Genomic DNA, 18,120 nt, shown 5'->3' on the forward strand with positions numbered 1-18,120 from the left:
ATAGTTTAAAATTGGGGTCGTTAACTAATGAGTTTTAGTCCAAAATATTGACTTTAAAATAAATATGCTTACTACATATATATTCAATATATTGTCATGAGGCAAAAAATTTCATTATAGAAATTTAATTTATTCATTGGGAAAATATTTTAGCATTGAGTAAAATATACTTTTTGTTTTCTACAGATTTTTTGTAAACGTTGCCAACGCCAAAGGCTGTTTTTACGTAAAATAGTGGGGGATATTGAAAGGAATTCCACTTGGAATCGAAGTTTTTCTCGAGTTGCGGACTTGTGGGCTGGCCCCCTACTTTGGCTACACTTTTACTGCAATTAGCAAATAAAACTTGGCTTATTTTCGGTGGGTAAATGAGGCGTGGTTCGGTTGGTCGGGCGCCTTGAGAAACTTTTGCAATCACTTTCGTTTGCATTCATTATCGGCGAAGGGAAAAAGGATTTGACTGCCAGCTTTCTTTGGGCTTGGGTCAACTGAAAAGTCAACGATGGGATATACACTTATTTGGTTGGAAAAGTTTTTGTTTTAGCTATTGATTTTACGGATGAAATTTTAGAGTGGGATTTGTATAATGAATGTGCATCTGTTAAAAATTTCTTCGAACGGTTTATTGTGTTTTACCATGATTTCAGTTACTATAAATATAAATATCTAAGTGCTTTGAACTTTGTCATTTTTTTAAAATAGTTTTTAGCTATTTAAGGAATTTATGTCTACATTTATTTTACATGATTTTGGGTAAGTAAGCTGGTGTTTTGTATACGGTGGAGAACTTCAGATTTTTCGCCCGCAAAAAAGCTAAATTAGGCAATTGGCATTCAAAATAAATTAGTAGCATCGAAAACAAAAAAATTATTTTAAAATATTTGTCACTAAAAACTAAATCATTATTTGTTTGAGGACTCATCGTTAATACAAATTAATTTTTAGCGACATGAAACATTTTGGAAAAACCCAATTAGTACATTCACATAAAATTTATAAATGTTATGTCGTCATTACATTTTTTAAGTAACTGGAGGTGACGCAGAAATCTCTCTGGCGAAATTTTAGAGAAATTTATATTGATGTTATATACATTTCAACCAACTTTAGTCCGGATAGGTTTCGGTGTGTCACCCCGATATTGTGGAATTAGCTATTCATCTCGCCTCGTGGAATTGTTGTTTTAATCAGTGTCGCAGGGCTTATAAAAGACAGAACTTTTCTAATTTTATATTCAGTTTATTTTTAACTTTCGCCAATAGTGGTTGTCTCGTTTAGAATGGTCAAAATAAAGACTTACATTTTGATGGCATTCATTGCCTGGAATCTGAACGTATCCGAGGCAAAATCAATAAATGCTGACCAGAAGCGCAAGCACAGAAGGTTGACTGATACATCACCATCGGAAGATCATGTCGGTAATCAGCTTGGACCTGATGTCCTGAGGAAAACCCTGCCGCAATTGGACTTGATCGAAGGCAAGCTGACGGGATTGGAGAAACAGTTGGCAACCCAGCAGTCATTCTTACAGGAGACTTTAAATAAAACCGTTTCAGAGGACTTCGTTGCGAGACTTAGTAGGATTGAGGATCAAAACAGAAATATCCAGCAGTCAATTCTAGATCAATCAGCAGCACAATTCAATGATAGAAAAAGGCAGATATCTGTGATTGGAAGAAAAATGGGAAACCCCCAGGAAGCCTTGCAGGAAATTGGTAACAAAATTTCACAGGACCTCGTAAAGCCACTGAGAAGGCTAGTTAGACTGCAAGCCGATATGGAAACAAAGATAGAAAACCTACAACGAGTTATAGAAAACATAACTACTGGTCAACATACATCTTCACTACAAATAAAAAGGAACATTCCACAGGATTTCAAGGGGGCACTGGATAAGATGGAAAATAGTGTGGAAATTATGCAAATAGCTCTTACCAGTATGGCGCATTTTGTAAAGATTGGCACTCGGTACTTCTATATCGAGACAAAAGTTAAGCAAAATTGGTTCAAGGCTAAGAACTCTTGTCGTGAAATGGGCGGCTATTTAGCCGCCATTAAAAACAAAGAGGAACTCGATGAACTCGATAAAAATCTAATCAAACCAGAACACTACTGGCTGGGCATTAACGATAGGGATAACGAGGGCGTATACGTATCAGATGCCTCCGGTAAAAAAGCCACATTTTTGCGCTGGCAAGAGAAACAACCTGACAACTTCAGAAATAACGAGGATTGCATTAATATCTCGTCCATCGCATATCTTCGGAGATCAATGAACGATCTCCCCTGCGAGGAGGAACATTATTTCATTTGCCAATTTGAAAGTGAAATTTAGAAAACAATAACTAGAAAATCTTAATTAATTATTAGCTTTTAATTATTTTTAAACTTTTTTTACAAGATTCTTAATTGTAGACATTTAAATTAAAAACATTAATTGGCATAATTAAAAAAGTTACAAACAAAACTATTTTACATATCTCTCTATTTTTAATATTTGAGTCACAAATCATGACATTTTTTAATATATTTTTTTTGTGTTTAAAAATTGAAGCTGCTGGGTTATTACGTGTTTAATGTAAATCAATTATAATAAAATTAATAATAGGCGCTCTGGAGCGCCCTCCATTTGGTAGATTTTGGAACTAATATTTATACATCTACATACACATGCGTGTATAAAACCATTGCTTCTTTAGTCGCCTGCTCAGGTGGCGCCACTCTCCGGTTTTAAACGGACGGAAACAGATTTTAAACGAAAACGGAAGCAATATTTGGCAAACCGAAGAATAAATACCCTTTCAGATTTTATAAAACATCTTTAAAAAACCACTTAGTTTTGCAAATTGTATCCAATCATTCCTGTGAAAGCTTTAGGATGCAGGCGTTCGATTGGGGCAGTTTTTTAAATTCGTATGCGTATATTTTTGGCGGTTGGATACGTTTCCTTAACTACGTTAGAAGCTTCTGAACAAAATTTAATTATATGCAGAGGTATACAAAAATTGTGAAAATTGGTAAAATTTGTGGGATTTTGAAATGTCTTACAATCCTTAAATTAAATAATTTGTTTAAAAAACGAATAAAAAATAAACAGAATAAATATAAATGATTAAAACCACGAAAACCAACAAACCAATTGCCATCCACGTGGCAAACTTATCCTAAAACGAAAGCAATAAACCAAAAATACCTCAATTTTCACTGATTATAATGGAATTTTCTCCCAGGTCTTCTATAAATACGTGACCATTTCTCGATCTTGGGTCAAAGTGACGGCAACGAACGATGCAGTCGTTACAAAAACTCAGACTGGCACTAAGCTTAGTGCTGATTTTGTGCCTCACCAAGAGTATGGCGGAATCGAATAGATGGAGAAAGTCGGTGCAGTTGAATCTGCACAGGGAAAAGAATCACACCAAAATTCTGAGGAGTTTTGAAAACCAAAAGTTGAGACTTAAGGAAAAACTAGACCCAGTCACAGATACAACTTTGACCTCGCTATCTGTATCCGAAACATCTGGGACAAAAGACAACTTGATTAATTCTCATAATACAGAGTACTATGTAACAGCTGATTTTGGTACCCCCAAAACTCAGAAGGTCACCCTCCTACTAGACACGGCCTCAGCAAATCTTTTGGTTTATTCTTCGAAATTCGTAAAAGCATCCTGTTCGCTACATAATGGTTACAACTCTAGTGAATCGCTTACATATCAGGGCAATGGAACTGCCTTTCAGATACAGTTCGCATCGCAGGACGTTCTGACGGGAATTCTTTCCACGGATACCTTTACATTAGGCGACTTGGCTGTTAAGAATCAGACCTTTGCTGAAATCAATACAGCGCCTCAGAGCTTGTGTAAACGCTCGAATTTCGATGGTATCCTTGGATTGGGACTTCCAGAGATAGCGCTTGATGGTGTGACGACCCCCCTGGAAAATATTGTGGATCAAGGACTCATCGATGAACCCATTTTTTCCTTCTTTGTCAACCGAAATGCTTCGGATGCGAGTAATGGTGGTGTTTTGCTGCTTGGAGGATCGGATCCCACACTTTATAGAGGATGTCTGACGTATGTACCACTTTCCAAAGTGGCCTTTTGGCAGATCACCGTGGGCCAAGTTAAGATAGGTGGTAAAAAACTCTGTTCCAACTGTCAGGCCATCTTCGATGTTGGAACTTCTTTGATAATTGTTCCATGCAAGGCTCTTAAAATCATAAACCAGAAATTGGGCCTTAAAAAAACTGATTTAAAAAATGGAGCCCATATAATTGACTGCAGTAAGGTCTCAAGTCTGCCAAATATCGTTTTCAATATTGGATGGAAAGACTTTACTTTGACACCGTCCGACTATATTCTGAACTACACTGGAACTTGCGTATCTGGTTTTTCGAGTCTCTCTGACTGCAGTGCAGATCAAACCAAAACCAACGATGATGGCGAGGATTTGAATGAGATCTGGGTGTTCGGCGATGTGTTCTTCGGGGCCTTCTATATACTTTTCGATTTTGGCCTGAAACTCATCGGCATAGCTCCCAAGGTGTAAGCAATTATCTTTGAAAGACCTTCAGTTTCTAGTTCATAAGAATTTTTTATGAAGGTATTTTTTCTTGTGTTGAAAATATTATTATTAGGTGGTGGGCATGCATTTATCGGCAGCATTCAAAATATAGTCGATTTTTATATGAAATATTTAAAAATAGTTTTAAGGCGATTTGTAAAGTTAGGAAAATAAAGTGGTTGTGGAAAAAATAAAAACAATAATATTATTATGGTAACTACTTAGAAAGAAATAACAAATGATAAATGGTAATTTCGCATATCATTTAACCAATCACCTTTTCAAAAAAAATAAAAAATAGAATTATCAAAACAAATTTTTCCACGGCAAACAATTTGTATACAACAAACTTGAGTTTCTTATCTTTGGCGCCCAAAATGTGCAATTACTTTCGAGACTTTTTCAACGAATGTTCGCTGATTTACTGGGAAGTTTATCTAAAATCCCAACGGCTGAATTTAATTGCTTCGGTTCTCATTTCATACACGGCACCAACCCGTGTAAACAAAGGCCAAGATCGATAAGGACTATCGATCAAATTTGATATCTTCGTCCAGTGCGCTTTATCGATTGGTGATCAATTTTGGACTTATCACCGACCATATAAATAGCAGTAGCCGATCGATTTGTTCTTCAGTCAAGCCCCAGACAATAAAAAGGGCAGCAGCAGTATATCTTGGGAAAGTTTAAAAAATAAAGTAATAAAATCAAAATGTTTAAGTGGCTGGTTCTGTTGACCATCCTGGCCTTGGTCAGTGCTGAAATCCAGCGGATCAAGATCCACAAGAATCAGGATCACAAGAACACCCGTCAGAGTCGCAAACAGGCGATTCAGGCCCTGAAGCACAAGTACCATCAGACGGACGATATCATCATCTACGAGGATGGAGTTCCGGTTTATGTGCAGCCCGACTACGGATATGACTATCCCAGTGAGAACACTGATGATTATACCAACGAGGAGCTCGGAAACTCGATGAACATGTATTACTATGGTGAAATCAGCATTGGTACTCCACCACAGTACTTCAATGTGGTCTTCGATACGGGTTCCGCCAATCTTTGGATCCCATCGGCCCAGTGCCTGGCCACCGATGTCGCCTGTCAGCAGCACAACCAGTACAATGCCAGTGCCTCCTCCACTTTTGTGTCCAGTGGCCAGAACTTCTCGATCCAATATGGAACTGGTAGTGTCACCGGCTATCTGGCCATAGATACAGTGACCATCAATGGTCTAGCCATAGCGAATCAGACCTTTGGAGAGGCAGTCTCGCAGCCGGGAGACAGCTTCACCGATGTGGTCTTCGATGGCATTCTGGGCATGGGTTACCAGCAAATCGCCGAGGATAATGTGGTTCCCCCTTTCTACAATCTCTACGAACAAGGTCTCATTGATGAGCCAGTCTTTGGTTTCTATCTGGCCAGGAATGGTACCGCCGAGGAGGGTGGCCAGCTGGCCCTGGGTGGAACCGACCAGAGTCTCATCGATGGTGAGATGACCTACACTCCTATTACCCAGGAGGGCTACTGGCAATTCAGCGTGAACAACATCACGTGGAACGGAACCGTGGTTTCCAATGGCTCCCAGGCAATTGCCGATACTGGTACCTCTCTGATTGCCTGTCCCCCGGCTGCCTATATACAGATGAACACCCTGATCGGCGCTGTTTTCATCGAGGGAGACTACTATGTGCCCTGCTCCACTGTGGACTCCCTGCCTGTGCTGACCTTCAACATTGGCGGCACCAACTTCGATCTGCCCCCCTCGGTTTATATCCAAACCTACACGGAGGGCAACTACACCTCCTGCATGTCCACTTTCACCTATATCGGAACCGATTTCTGGATTCTGGGCGATGTCTTCCTTGGTCAATACTACTCCGAGTTCGATTTTGGACAGAACCGCGTGGGTTTCGCCAATCTGGCTTAAATATTGAACAAACGAACGAAATGATTATTATCTAGTTTTACAATGGTTATAAAAACACAAAAAAATATTAATAAATGCTTAATAACATGCAATTAATTTGCTTTTTCATTTTAATATTAATAATTAATTAATTCCCTGAACAAGCTTTACACATTTTTGAGTTACTGAACCATTTCGCCCCACTGTAAATATATTTTCTTTACGCATAATTCGCGATTGGACACATTCTCCAAAAATGTTGGGTTTGAAGCATGCTCTATATTATCGCGTGTGAAATTCTTGACTATATTGTGTGAAGCGATTGACCTCAGCTGCAGAACATAAATTATCTCAGAGAACCAAACCAAGTCAAGCTGCAGACCTATAAATACGTGACCAAATAGGCCTCAATTGGCAATTGAAGTCTGGGATCATGAAGGTCAAGTGGAACAATTTTAAGTTACTGCTGTTTTGGCTAACAGTCTTAACGCTCTTCGACTTCAAAGTGGATGCCCGAAAACGTCTTAAAATTGGATTGCACAAGAATCCTGAACCAATCGAAGAAAATGTCATGAACGAACTTAAGACCCTGTCTATAAAGCACAAACTAAACGTTGACAATGAAACTTCTTCGAAATCGCATACAAGGGATTCCGGATCAAAGCTCGCCAAACTAGAAAACCTTTATAACACGGAGTATTATACCACTATAAAAATTGGAAGTCCTCCACAGCATCTTAAAGTGCTCATCGATACGGGTTCGGCGAATCTCTGGGTGCTTTCAAGTAAGTGCCCAGACACGGTTAAGCCCTGTGCGAATCAAGTTAAGTACAATTCAAGTGCTTCTACAACTTATAAGGCTATTAATAAAGCATTCACTATTGAATATGGAGCCGATTCTAATGGAGGAAATATTGCACTCTATGGTTTTGAATCCCAGGAAACGGTAAACATAGCTGGATATTCCATAGAAAATCAAGTTTTTTCCGAGATCACCGATGTCCCCGAAACCGCATTTCTGAAGTCAAAGTTCGTTGGAATATTCGGCTTGGGTTTTTCCAGCATATCCATCAATGGTATTACACCGCCTTTCTACAATTTATGGACTCAAGGTCTGATAAAAAAGCCTGTGTTTTCCATTTACCTAAATAGAAATGGCACAAGTTCTGTAAGTGGTGGGGAGCTGATTTTGGGAGGCATTGATTCGGGTCTATACAGTGGGTGTTTGACCTATGTGCCTGTTTCAACTGCAGGCTACTGGCAATTCACCATGCCCAGCGCCAAAGTGAATGACTTTAATTTCTGTGAGAATTGCGAGGCTATACTTGATGTAGGCACTTCCCTAATTGTTGTGCCCGAGAATGTCCTGAGTACTATCAATCAAATATTGGGTGTTCTTAACCCAAAGGATAACACAAATGTCTTCTTAGTAAATTGCTCAAGGATCAGCGAACTTCCGGATATAATCTTCACCATTGCCCGCCGTGAATTCCGCTTGAAGTCCTCCGATTATGTGCTGCGATATGGAGACACTTGTGTTTCAGGTTTCAGCAGCATGAAAGGCAACACTTTGTTGATTCTGGGCGAAATCTTCTTGGGAGTCTACTATACGGTCTATGACATTGTCTACAAGCTTATCGCACTCGCACCAGCAGTACATTAAATTTAATTTTTTTGCTCATAATTTTTATATCTATCTACTCAAGCATGTATTAACAATAATATTTTTATAAGAAAACATTTTTTATTGCATTAATAAATATCCCCCCTTTTGAAAAACTTAAGCTGCACCCATTTTAATTTAATTTACGTTTCAATCAGTTTTCTCTATAAATCACATATCCCAGTTCAAGTCCCATGCTTTAACCCACTTTACGTGTGAATTTAAATAAATACGAAACAGATAAATTCCACATGGCAAAAACTATAAAAACCCGTGAACTGACTTGGAAACGAACCAGTGAGCCAATATGAACTTACGTGTGATTATCCTATTTTTCTGCCTGGTCGTGTTTGTGGATGGTAGGAAAGTTCACAGGTTTCGACTGCAGAGGCGCTCCCATCGACACCACAAAGCTCCCCATTCTCATTTTCATCTGCAATTCCGTAATGCCCTGAGAAGAAAGTACGGGTACACACCACTTCGTACAGTGAATGCCGTGAATATAACTAGTGATCCGAGTAAAGGTGTAGTGCTATCAGAACCGTTGATTAACTCCTATGACACCAACTTTTTCGGTGTTATTTTGGCTGGTGAACAACCCTTTACCATGCAGTTCGACACAGGATCTTCGGACCTTTGGGTACCCAGTTCCCATTGCAGGTTTTGCATTAAAAAGTGCGGCAGCAAGTTCTTCAAGGAATCCAAGTCGAAGACCTTTCGTACAAATAATATCCCATTCAGCATCACCTATGGATCGGGATCTGTGAAGGGCATTGTGGCTTCGGACGAGGTTGCCTTCGGGGACTTAAAAATCCAGAATCAAGGCATTGGTTTGGTCAACATTTCCGACTCCTGCTCCGTTTTCGATGGAATCGCAGGGTTTGCTTTTCAAGAACTTTCAATGACCAATTCCGTACCAGTTTTCCAGCAAATGATTGACCAAAAATTGGTGGAACAGCCCATATTTTCGTTCCATATGAAGAGTGGTTCTAGCGACGGTGGTTCAATGATTCTCGGTGGATCAAACTCGAGTTTATATTACGGTCCTTTGACCTACACAAATGTAACGGAGGCCAAGTACTGGACCTTTAAAATGGATTTCATTGAGGTCCATGGCAAAAACTCGAGACGTTGCGAATCTGGTTGTAAGGCCATTATGGATACGGGAACCTCACTGATCGTTGGTCCTGTCATGGACGTCCTCTATCTGAATAAGGCTATTGGAGCCGAGCATAATGACACATATGACCTGTATATTGTGGACTGTGCCACAATTCCCCAACTTCCAATAATTGTGTTTAGCATCGCTAATAAGGAATTCTACGTAAAGCCACAGACCTATGTGATTGTGTATCAGGACTTTTGCTTCTCCGGCTTCATGGACATGCGGGGTCTGGACCACTGGATTATAGGCGATGTCTTCCTGAGAGAGAACTATGTGGAGTTCGATTGGGCTAGGAAAAGACTGGGCATAGCACCAGCTGTTTAATTGAAATTGTTAAAAGTTTAAAATGTTATTCTATTATAAAAACCAAAACCTTTTGTGTAAATGAATTTAATTAGAAAAATATATAAATGGAGCAAATGTGTTATTGCATCTACATTTTTAAGTGATCAAAGGTTGGACTTTAATTTTGTTAACAAATTTGTTAATAATTTTATAAGTAGAGTGAGATGTACAGATAAATCAAGTTAAAAGTTTATTAAAAAAAAGTGATGTTAAAAAGTTAACTGGTTCAAGCTGGATCAATAAAATGGGGAACGCTAAAGTCTGACCTTTGATTTGATGAACATATTAATGGATCTTATTTGTGACCTCCTGCTGAGGGTTCCTTTCCGGTGGGTGGAGTGGCTCTTCCTCCGCCCGACTGACAACCATTGCCCCCGAAAATGCCGCGTGGCAAACGAGGCTGTTGCAGTTGCTGCTGCTGCTGCAACTGTTGCTGCAACTGTCGCAGTTGCACCTGCTGCTGAAGCTCCAGATTCTTGTAGAGCATAGCTGCAGCGGCTGCAGCATTATTTGCATTCTGCTGCGAAGATTGTTGCGGATGTTGCTGGTGGTGCTGCTGATTTGAGCGCAAATTGCGAGCCATTAGTTGCTGGTAGAGCAAGGCAATATCATTGGGATTGGAATGGGCCAATCCTGCCAAATCGCCAACACTTGGTGTTGCTCCAGGACGATGTTGGTGCTGCTGCTGTTGCTGCTGCTGATGATATTGCTGTTGCTGCTGTGGCAGTCCACCCTGCTGCTGCATCGTTTTTTGCGGCAAGTGCTGATTATGATGCTGATTGTGCGGTGGGTTTAGTTGCGGTTGTGGAGGTTGTTGATGACGCATCTGTTGGTAAAACTGCGGAAATGGTATCTCGTTGAAATTGTTTACCGAGCTGCGATTGTTGTTATTATTGTCGACGCCAAAAGGGCGATGTTGTTGTTGCTGCTGCTGCTGAGGTGGCTGCCTTTGTTGTTGCTGATAGCCACCACCCTAAAATATAAAATATGTCAGCTCATCAAAAAGTCAATCAAATATCAAAATAAATTGTTAAAACTAAAAAGAAGGAAACGCACGTAACCCCTTAAAACACAGCTTATAATCGCGGCTGTTTGAACATATCTTACCCCCGAAAAGTTGGAGCCCGAGTTCGAGGTGGCACGTTCTTGTTCCGCAGCTTGTCGTCTTTCATATAGGGGCACCGACCTGTTGGATCGTTCATATCCCGGTGGTGCAATCCAAGCTTGACTCACCATCGATCCCAGGCCCGCCAAGCAGTCCGCGTCCTTGGGAAAGTCAAGGAAGTTCTCCCCCAAGAGCGAATAGGTTTCGGCGGCCCTGAAGAAATTATGAGTGCCATATTCCGGATAACCGGTGGTATCTCCGTAAAGAGCCCGCTCCACCTCAGTTATGTAGATGCTGGCATTATCGTTAGCCGGTGACTTTTTTACAGATCCCATTCCCGAAACGGATCCTGATCCTGATCCGGAAACTGATCCCGTTCCAGATGAAGTTTCAAAGTTGGGCACAGGTGGCTCAACGGGTTCCACGACCCCCAAGCTAACATCATTGGGCGTTACGGCCCAGATTTTCTTGGCCAGTTGACTCGATATATTGGCTAAAAAGTACACACATACTGATTAAAAAATGCATGCGTGACCTTGAAATGTTCTAGAACAATACCTTGAGCAGCAGCCTCAGCTTCCCTGTCTTCCAGTTCATCAAATACAAATTGGCCTTTGTTAGTGGTATTCTCGGACATCGTGAGATTTTCAATGGAAACACTATAAATTTGTATCTGTTAGTAAAATACCCAAAACTGAAAATTTTCTACCTTTGCCTGCTGTATCTCGCAGCTCACTGAATGAAAATCGAATAAAAACCTCAAGCCGGTAGGGCGGTTACTGAATACAAACCCAAACAATTCGCACTTCAATATTCGTTTGTTTATAAACAGAATTAATTCGAGCTTGGATTACCGCGTACCGCGTAAACAATTAATTTATTTGGTGTAGTGTGCAGCTAAACACATGTCAGATTCCTGGAAATCGCGAGAAAAAAACAGCATGGTCGGCGAAAAAGTTTCTGACATAAGGTTGATGGGCAGCATTGGATGTCGTCTTGAAAATGTTTAGGTAACTACACTTTGGTTACACTTTTTTCATAAATACATATGTACATATGTATGTATGTTTTTGTAGTGCAGACTTTTTATTTTATATTGTTGCACTTTTGTAAAACTCTAAATTGAAAATTTCTCAAAACTAATTTGAACTCTTCACCAACCTTTGGCGATATTTGATATACACAAATAAATCGTTTTTAAAATCGGTAAAAGATCTTCACACAAAAAATAAAATAAGTAATTCGCACGGACTAAACTTCCGGAAACAGCGCAGGCGCAACTGTCAAAAAGTTGATCAGTGTGACCGTTTTACGGCAAAACTCTCCTTTTATTTACCCGCCAAACAATGTACCCACATAAACATTTAAAAAGTTGTTTGACGTATGGTGTTGTTGGGAATAACAATCCTTATTGTCACTGAAAAACTAAAACATGAGGTTTAGCGCAATAAATATAATATTCTGACGTATTTGTCAAACATAATTAATTATAATTTGAATTATTGTCACAAAAATTGGCGAATAGATGTTATTATCAACAGTAATTTCTTTATTTAAAAAGGATTAACAAAGCTGTACACAAATACTACATAATGGCCCCTAAGCTTAAGTTTCAAAAATGCGACAGCGCAAGGTATAGCATATAAAAGTCAGTTTACAGGTTCTGTAATCGCATAACAAAATCCAGCTCCAGCTCCGCACAGTTTAACTGGTGGCAGTTCTAAAAGGGTCGGTGTGCATCTGCAAAGACAGTACAAACATTTGAATTACAAATTTTATAAAAATTTACACAATTAAATTGAAACATATTTCCACAAAGATGAATTTAAACTTATATCGATTTAAGAACTAAATTCTTACAAATTTTCCGTACTGTTGTTGCCGCAATTTCCGTGCTCGTTCCATCCCCAGGTGTAAACCTGACCGCCCGTACTCCTCAAAAGTCCGTGCTCTGCGCCCATATGAATTCTAGCCGTGCTCTGATCCTCTGGAAGCTTCAGGCGAAGTGGTGTGGGTATAGCCTGCTGCTCGCTGAACGAACCGATTCCCAGTTGACCATAGCAATTGCGACCCCACACGAGGATCTCGTCGTTCTTTAGGACAGCTGCATTGTGGGTCCAACCCACTGCCAATTGTCGCACGTCTTCCTCAAATTGAAAGGCATTGGACTGACCGAACTTATTGTCTCCCAAAGTCAGGATTCTCTTGGTGCTGCCACCGCCTGATTCGCTTAGGTCCACGCACTTCAGCAGCATATGGTTCTGACCACTCGAAATGGAAACTATCCGCAGTTCGTTAGGATTGTGAACCTGTATCTTCACCGTATTGCAGCGGTGCAGGCAGGTGGCCGTGATGTCCAGTTCAATGGGCGGTGGATCCATGATCCTTAGTCGTCCGAAAACATAGATCTTGTTGTCCTGCGTGAGGACGGCACAGTGTCGTAGTCCAAAGCTGATCCTCTGGGCGGGTTCTTCCCGTGGAAGCTTCACTGGCATGGGTCTTCTCACGGCAATAAATCCACGCTGGCAAATCCCCAGCTGCTGGAAGGCATTCGAGCCCCAAACATAGAGCCTTTTGGTAAGCGTGATGGCACCCGAAATGTCCCAGCCACAACTGATGGTTTCCACAGGGACTTCCTGGAAAAAAGAATATCTTTGAGTTGCAGATTCCTAAGGAAGATTAAACGTTTTTCTCGCTTACCCCAAAGAACTCGGTGGGAATCATCTTGAACTCGTTGTGGCACTCCTCTGTGGAGTCGAGTCCCAGTTGTCCGCGGTTGTTCCATCCGCAGGCATGAACCCTTCCATTTGTGTCGAGGATGAGGACGTGGCCACCACCTCCACGAATGAATCGAACCTGGGGGGCGGCGAAGGAGCACCTGGTCACCCGTTGCGGTGTCATGCACAATTCGGATTCAAAGCCAAGGCCGAGCTGACCGTGAGAATTGGCACCCTAAGACATGGCGGAAAAAAAGGGCGCAAACCCAAGCGAAGGAAATCACTCATTAATTTGCAATGCAAATGCCCTGTGGCGATGTCTCTATTTTTTGGCTTACCCTTGCAGAGGGCAATATAAGTTTAGGCCAAAGTTTACGATGCAAGGTGGGGAGATCTATAAAATGCAGTGTAAATGCTCTACCCTGGAGTTTTTTTTCAATTAAAAGGACACCTTTTGCAATACAGAAACTACTTTCTTTCCTATATCTTGAAGAAATCTATACAAGTTTTACATATTTTGGATATTTGGCTGTTTGCTGTCTGAAGAACTTTTTAAAATGAAAACATCCCTATTTGAAGAATAGTTAATGAATTAATAATATTTATACGATTATTATAAAGAATTATATTATAATATTTTATATTTTCTATTAATTTCCCGCCGATTTTGATTGGAAGAGACACCTTCGATAGAGTTATTAGGAAAACGAACCACTTTATAGTTTTCAGTTAAATATACTTGGTCCCGTCTTCGGTTCCCGAAGTTCCTTTTACTTTCTTTAAAAAGGATGTAGTGTGTTCCTACCCAGGCGTACACCTCCATTTCGTTGACCACCAGTTGCTCCTTTCACGCTGAACTTCCGGTTGTGGTTCGTCGCCGCGTTTTTCCCGGTGATTTAATGCGCCGCAGTCACGCCAAGAATGCGCCTGCAAACCCGTGATTTTGACTCCTCGATGGCCTCCAGTGGCGCTCCTTGGGCCTCCAGAAATGTACTTCTGCCGTTGGCAGCTCATGAAAAACTAAGGCTTGGCTCTGCAGCTGGAATTACTTTTATATTCGCGTTTCAATTAGTTTTTAGCGTCGCATGCACAAATGTAAACAATGCAAATGAGGAGAGTTGCCAGACTTTCGCGCACAGCTGACTGGTTAACATGGCTCTGCTAGGTAACAGTCAAATGTTAATTTACCGCCATCAGAAAATTTAAACAAGAGATGATAAAATAATTTATTTATTAAGTAATAATTTAATGGAAATGAAAATCAAAGCGACCTCTAAGAACCAAACTAATAACACTTTGCTGCCATTTAATGTCTCATTTGGTTATGTTCATAACGATTATATAATCCCACCGGATGGGCGTGAAAATCGTGTCAAGCGCATATAAATATATTCTAATTAAAAGCAATAAAAGTTCAGGGCGAAGGTTAAGGTGCATGCAATTTTAATTAAGTTTTAATTGTCGAGCTGGGCCCAAGAAAACCACCCTAGTTAGCCACAATGTGAGTTTGGTCAAGAGAAAAACGGAAATTAGCTTAAGGAAAAATTAAAGAAACGAAGTTGGGATCTCCTAGATATATGTATACACAAAATGTTACACACTAATTTAAAACTCAAAAAAATTCATTATTTTATTTAACCGATAACAAGCATTTAGATTGAATCTTACTAATATTTGATAAAAAGGAACTACTGGAAAAGTATGCAAATACGGGACTTTTTAATTAATTTAAGATAAAATAATTATATTTCGATTTAAGCTTGACAATTCCAGTATGAAATTTTTCATAAAAGGTGTTAGGAATTACCAAAAACCACATGCAAAGTCATAAGCTTACAGGTGAACTGGTTTTTAATTACACCAAAATCACAGCGCTTGAAAGCCGAGGTACACAAATGGGCAACTGGCGCTAACAGCAGGACATTACAAAGCTGCAATGTGCGACTAGCATGCAATGTGGGCAGGACCTCCACCTCCTTCCCAAGTGAAAAATGCACTGTGGGTCCGCATTTGCAATTCAAAAATGAGCCATACATTCAAACGGCAAAGGGTTCTGGTCACCCCTAAACGCTAGAAATGAATACTGATGATTTTCACCTGATACCCGCAAACGAAGAAAATCCATGCAAGAAAAGACGGCAGCTCCACATGCAATCGAAGGTGCCCAGAGGCAATGGAAATCTCTTTCGAATTGCAATGGCTGTCAATTAAAACCACAGCGCGAATTAACCTGTCCACCATTGAATTTGAATAGGGAAATTCAAGGGAAGGTTGAACTGTAATTGCCCAAGTTGAAAGGGGATATATAGGTAAAATATGAAATTGAAATTCTAGGGCATTCATAAGTCGTTAAGCTGGTTTAACTTTATACCTACTTTTTTGTGAGTCCAGTATGAATTGTTATGCCCATTTCGTGGCGCGAATATGACGGCTTTATACGAGTGCTTTCCGTTTCGCTGTGGTCAGCTTGCAAATATATGACAGGAAATCCCCATAAAGCTATTAAATTTGAAAAATGAACTCTTATTAATTTGAGGTAATACAAAGTATGCTTTTTTTAATTAATAGTCTCTAAAATGCTGAACAAGTTTGCAGTAAACTTAAGTGAATTGAAAAAAGCAAGACAATAAAATTGAAGTTTAGACTTAGAAGAAAAATTACTTTTACCATAAGTAGGCTCGTTGATTATTATCACAAAGAAGCCATATTTTTAGCATAAAACAAAACTACCAACATTTTCAAAATAGTTAATTTTTGGCGGTAATTTTGTAACAGATAAGAGTTATTGATGTACTGTAAAATAACAGTGCCAGTGTTGCTAAGTATCTAGAGCCTGAAGTTATGCACCACTGTTAAATTAAAGCCCGCCAAAGATTCGAATTCAAATATCGTGCTGTCATTAATATTATCTTTTTGTCATTCAAGAACCACGTGCAGGATCTTTGTACGGATAAGTGTATTTCGAAGCCCGTTTTTATAAGGCTTTACTTGCATTCGCGCGTGCATGTGTGTGCATATGTGAGTGTGTTGGCTCCCAGCGGAGTAATTTAAACGTAAAGGACACGTGACTCCATTTCCTGTATGTTTTTGGCATCTTTACGACTTTTTGTCTGTTGGTTGTCACATTTTTCTCGGTTTTTGTTGCTCCTGCGTGTTGACTTGGCTTCGTGTGTGTTGAGTTGTCCTTTTGGCTAAAAACAAATTTTGTTGCTCCTTTTGTTTGTCGTGCTAAAAAAAGACACTTTTTTTGCTGTTTTCGAAATTAAATCTAATTTGATGCGCAAATGTGTTGTGTCGGCACTGGCGCTTTGTTATTAGCCGCTCTCCGGCACGTTTTGCAGCCCCTTTTCTATTATTCCAACTTGGAATTACCAACTTTGCGGGTACAGTGAGCGCTTAAAGTTTTTGTTCTGGTCAGATTTGTTCTGAGAAATGTTTGTGTCGGAATTTTAAAAATTATTTATATTTTCTTCACACTGCAATTATTATATTTAATTCTTTTTACGTTGAATTTTCATTGTTTTGCATTTTTACACTAAACTTTATACGGGAAAATTAAGACTCATATTTTTCGTAAATATTTAATTTTTTATAATTTTAATATTTAAAATAAAACTTAAAGATACATTTTCTAACTTTCACTGTATCTTTTTTTAGCTTTCCCCTGAATTAACAGTTAACGAGTAAATGGCTTACGTTTTTTTTCTTGCACCCCTCTCAGTCGCCCGCCCCTTTTGTGGTTTCATTTTCATTGCAAGTTGCATTTTGTTTGTTTTTCGCTTACGCTTTATTTTCTCTTTTCACCCCTGTGGCTAGGACATTGGCAGGAGGACAAGGACAACGCCAACGTGTGATAAGCCAAAGTGGTAAAATTGTTGTGGCCGGGGGAGGGGGGTGCGGGAATCGGAGGAACAAGTCCTGCTGATCGGGGAAACTGCCGATTGGCACTTGCAATTAAGCGTTTGGCTTTAAATGTCATCGGTTGGCCATGGTTTTTTAAATTAACCTATCTGGGTTGCTTATCTTATTTGTATATTTTTAATGCATCTTAAATAAAAGCGGTTGTTTAATATTGTGCGTTGATATCTTTAATATGAAAGGACCTTAGTTGAATAAAATCTTTTTAACTATATTCAAATTTCTTTTATAAAATATTTTGCCTAGTTTTTTTTAACAAAGATAGAAAACATCATTTAGAAAGTTTAGTAAAAATCGATTCTATATATTTTTTTAAATTATTTGTTTATTAAAAGTCCGTGTACCAAATTTGCAGCTGCATTCTTTTCTGCATTTGAGGAATTTCTAAAGATATATGTCGATACAAATGGTATTATTAAAGAACCCACAGGTGGCAGAAACGCTTAAAATAAATGTTTGCACTGGCACACAAAATCGGTGTCCCAACAGAAAATTCCAATCTATGCCACCTCCCCGTCAATGTCCAAAAATGTTTCGCAATTCTATATTTTCCGACCGAAACGGATTTCGAATACCAGCAGGACAGGAGTCATGACGACCACTAATCATGGCTGTGGTCCGTGTGCTGTTTTCCCATTGAGCAGGACATTTGGACAGGAAACCCACTCCATTGGCACCACAACCCCACCTAAAACTCCTCAACTGACATAATCGAAATACAAAGCCAAAACT

The 18,120-nt window shown here is 39.6% G+C and overlaps 7 protein-coding genes across 8 annotated transcripts; 5 read left to right on the forward strand and 2 right to left on the reverse strand.

The window, feature by feature from the left end:
• The first annotated feature begins 1,279 nt into the window (after positions 1-1,279).
• Positions 1,280-2,335, forward strand: LOC108009920 (uncharacterized). The gene has a single exon (XM_017074690.3). It carries the CDS (start codon positions 1,280-1,282, stop codon positions 2,333-2,335), a length of 1,056 nt encoding a protein of 351 aa, XP_016930179.3.
• Positions 2,336-3,272: 937 nt separating this feature from the next.
• On the forward strand, positions 3,273-4,657 carry LOC108011281 (lysosomal aspartic protease). The gene has a single exon (XM_017076391.4). It carries the CDS (start codon positions 3,289-3,291, stop codon positions 4,549-4,551), a length of 1,263 nt encoding a protein of 420 aa, XP_016931880.3. The 5' UTR covers positions 3,273-3,288; the 3' UTR covers positions 4,552-4,657.
• Positions 4,658-5,194: 537 nt separating this feature from the next.
• LOC108010761 (lysosomal aspartic protease) lies at positions 5,195-6,588 on the forward strand. Its single transcript, XM_017075692.4, has one exon. It carries the CDS (start codon positions 5,279-5,281, stop codon positions 6,494-6,496), a length of 1,218 nt encoding a protein of 405 aa, XP_016931181.3. The 5' UTR covers positions 5,195-5,278; the 3' UTR covers positions 6,497-6,588.
• A 294-nt stretch (positions 6,589-6,882) lies between these two features.
• LOC108010055 (lysosomal aspartic protease) lies at positions 6,883-8,259 on the forward strand. The gene has a single exon (XM_017074871.4). The coding sequence runs from the start codon at positions 6,909-6,911 to the stop codon at positions 8,136-8,138; it is 1,230 nt and encodes a 409-aa protein (XP_016930360.3). The 5' UTR covers positions 6,883-6,908; the 3' UTR covers positions 8,139-8,259.
• A 159-nt stretch (positions 8,260-8,418) lies between these two features.
• Positions 8,419-9,869, forward strand: LOC108009934 (lysosomal aspartic protease). Its single transcript, XM_017074679.4, has one exon. It carries the CDS (start codon positions 8,446-8,448, stop codon positions 9,625-9,627), a length of 1,182 nt encoding a protein of 393 aa, XP_016930168.3. The 5' UTR covers positions 8,419-8,445; the 3' UTR covers positions 9,628-9,869.
• Positions 9,870-9,926: 57 nt separating this feature from the next.
• Positions 9,927-11,708, reverse strand: LOC108009507 (nuclear transcription factor Y subunit beta). Of its 2 annotated transcripts, none has more exons than XM_070995233.1 (4): positions 11,463-11,708; positions 11,312-11,412; positions 10,882-11,246; positions 9,927-10,621 (listed from the first exon to the last, which is right to left on the reverse strand). In XM_070995233.1, the coding sequence occupies exons 2-4, from the start codon at positions 11,388-11,390 to the stop codon at positions 9,944-9,946; spliced, it is 1,122 nt and encodes a 373-aa protein (XP_070851334.1). In that variant the 5' UTR covers positions 11,391-11,412; positions 11,463-11,708; the 3' UTR covers positions 9,927-9,943. The 2 variants fall into 2 exon arrangements, with proteins under 2 accessions (XP_070851334.1, XP_016929411.3); XM_017073922.4 differs by having other exon boundaries at positions 10,756-11,246; positions 11,463-11,701.
• Positions 11,709-12,281: 573 nt separating this feature from the next.
• Positions 12,282-14,579, reverse strand: LOC108007890 (secretion-regulating guanine nucleotide exchange factor). Its single transcript, XM_017071662.4, has 4 exons — positions 14,276-14,579; positions 13,454-13,705; positions 12,614-13,389; positions 12,282-12,493 (listed from the first exon to the last, which is right to left on the reverse strand). Exons 1-4 carry the CDS (start codon positions 14,291-14,293, stop codon positions 12,403-12,405), a joined length of 1,137 nt encoding a protein of 378 aa, XP_016927151.3. The 5' UTR covers positions 14,294-14,579; the 3' UTR covers positions 12,282-12,402.
• Between the last annotated feature and the right edge of the window lie 3,541 nt (positions 14,580-18,120).

Source organism: Drosophila suzukii, chromosome 2L (genome assembly GCF_043229965.1).
Source record: "Drosophila suzukii chromosome 2L, CBGP_Dsuzu_IsoJpt1.0, whole genome shotgun sequence".
Taxonomy (NCBI): domain Eukaryota; kingdom Metazoa; phylum Arthropoda; class Insecta; order Diptera; family Drosophilidae; genus Drosophila; species Drosophila suzukii.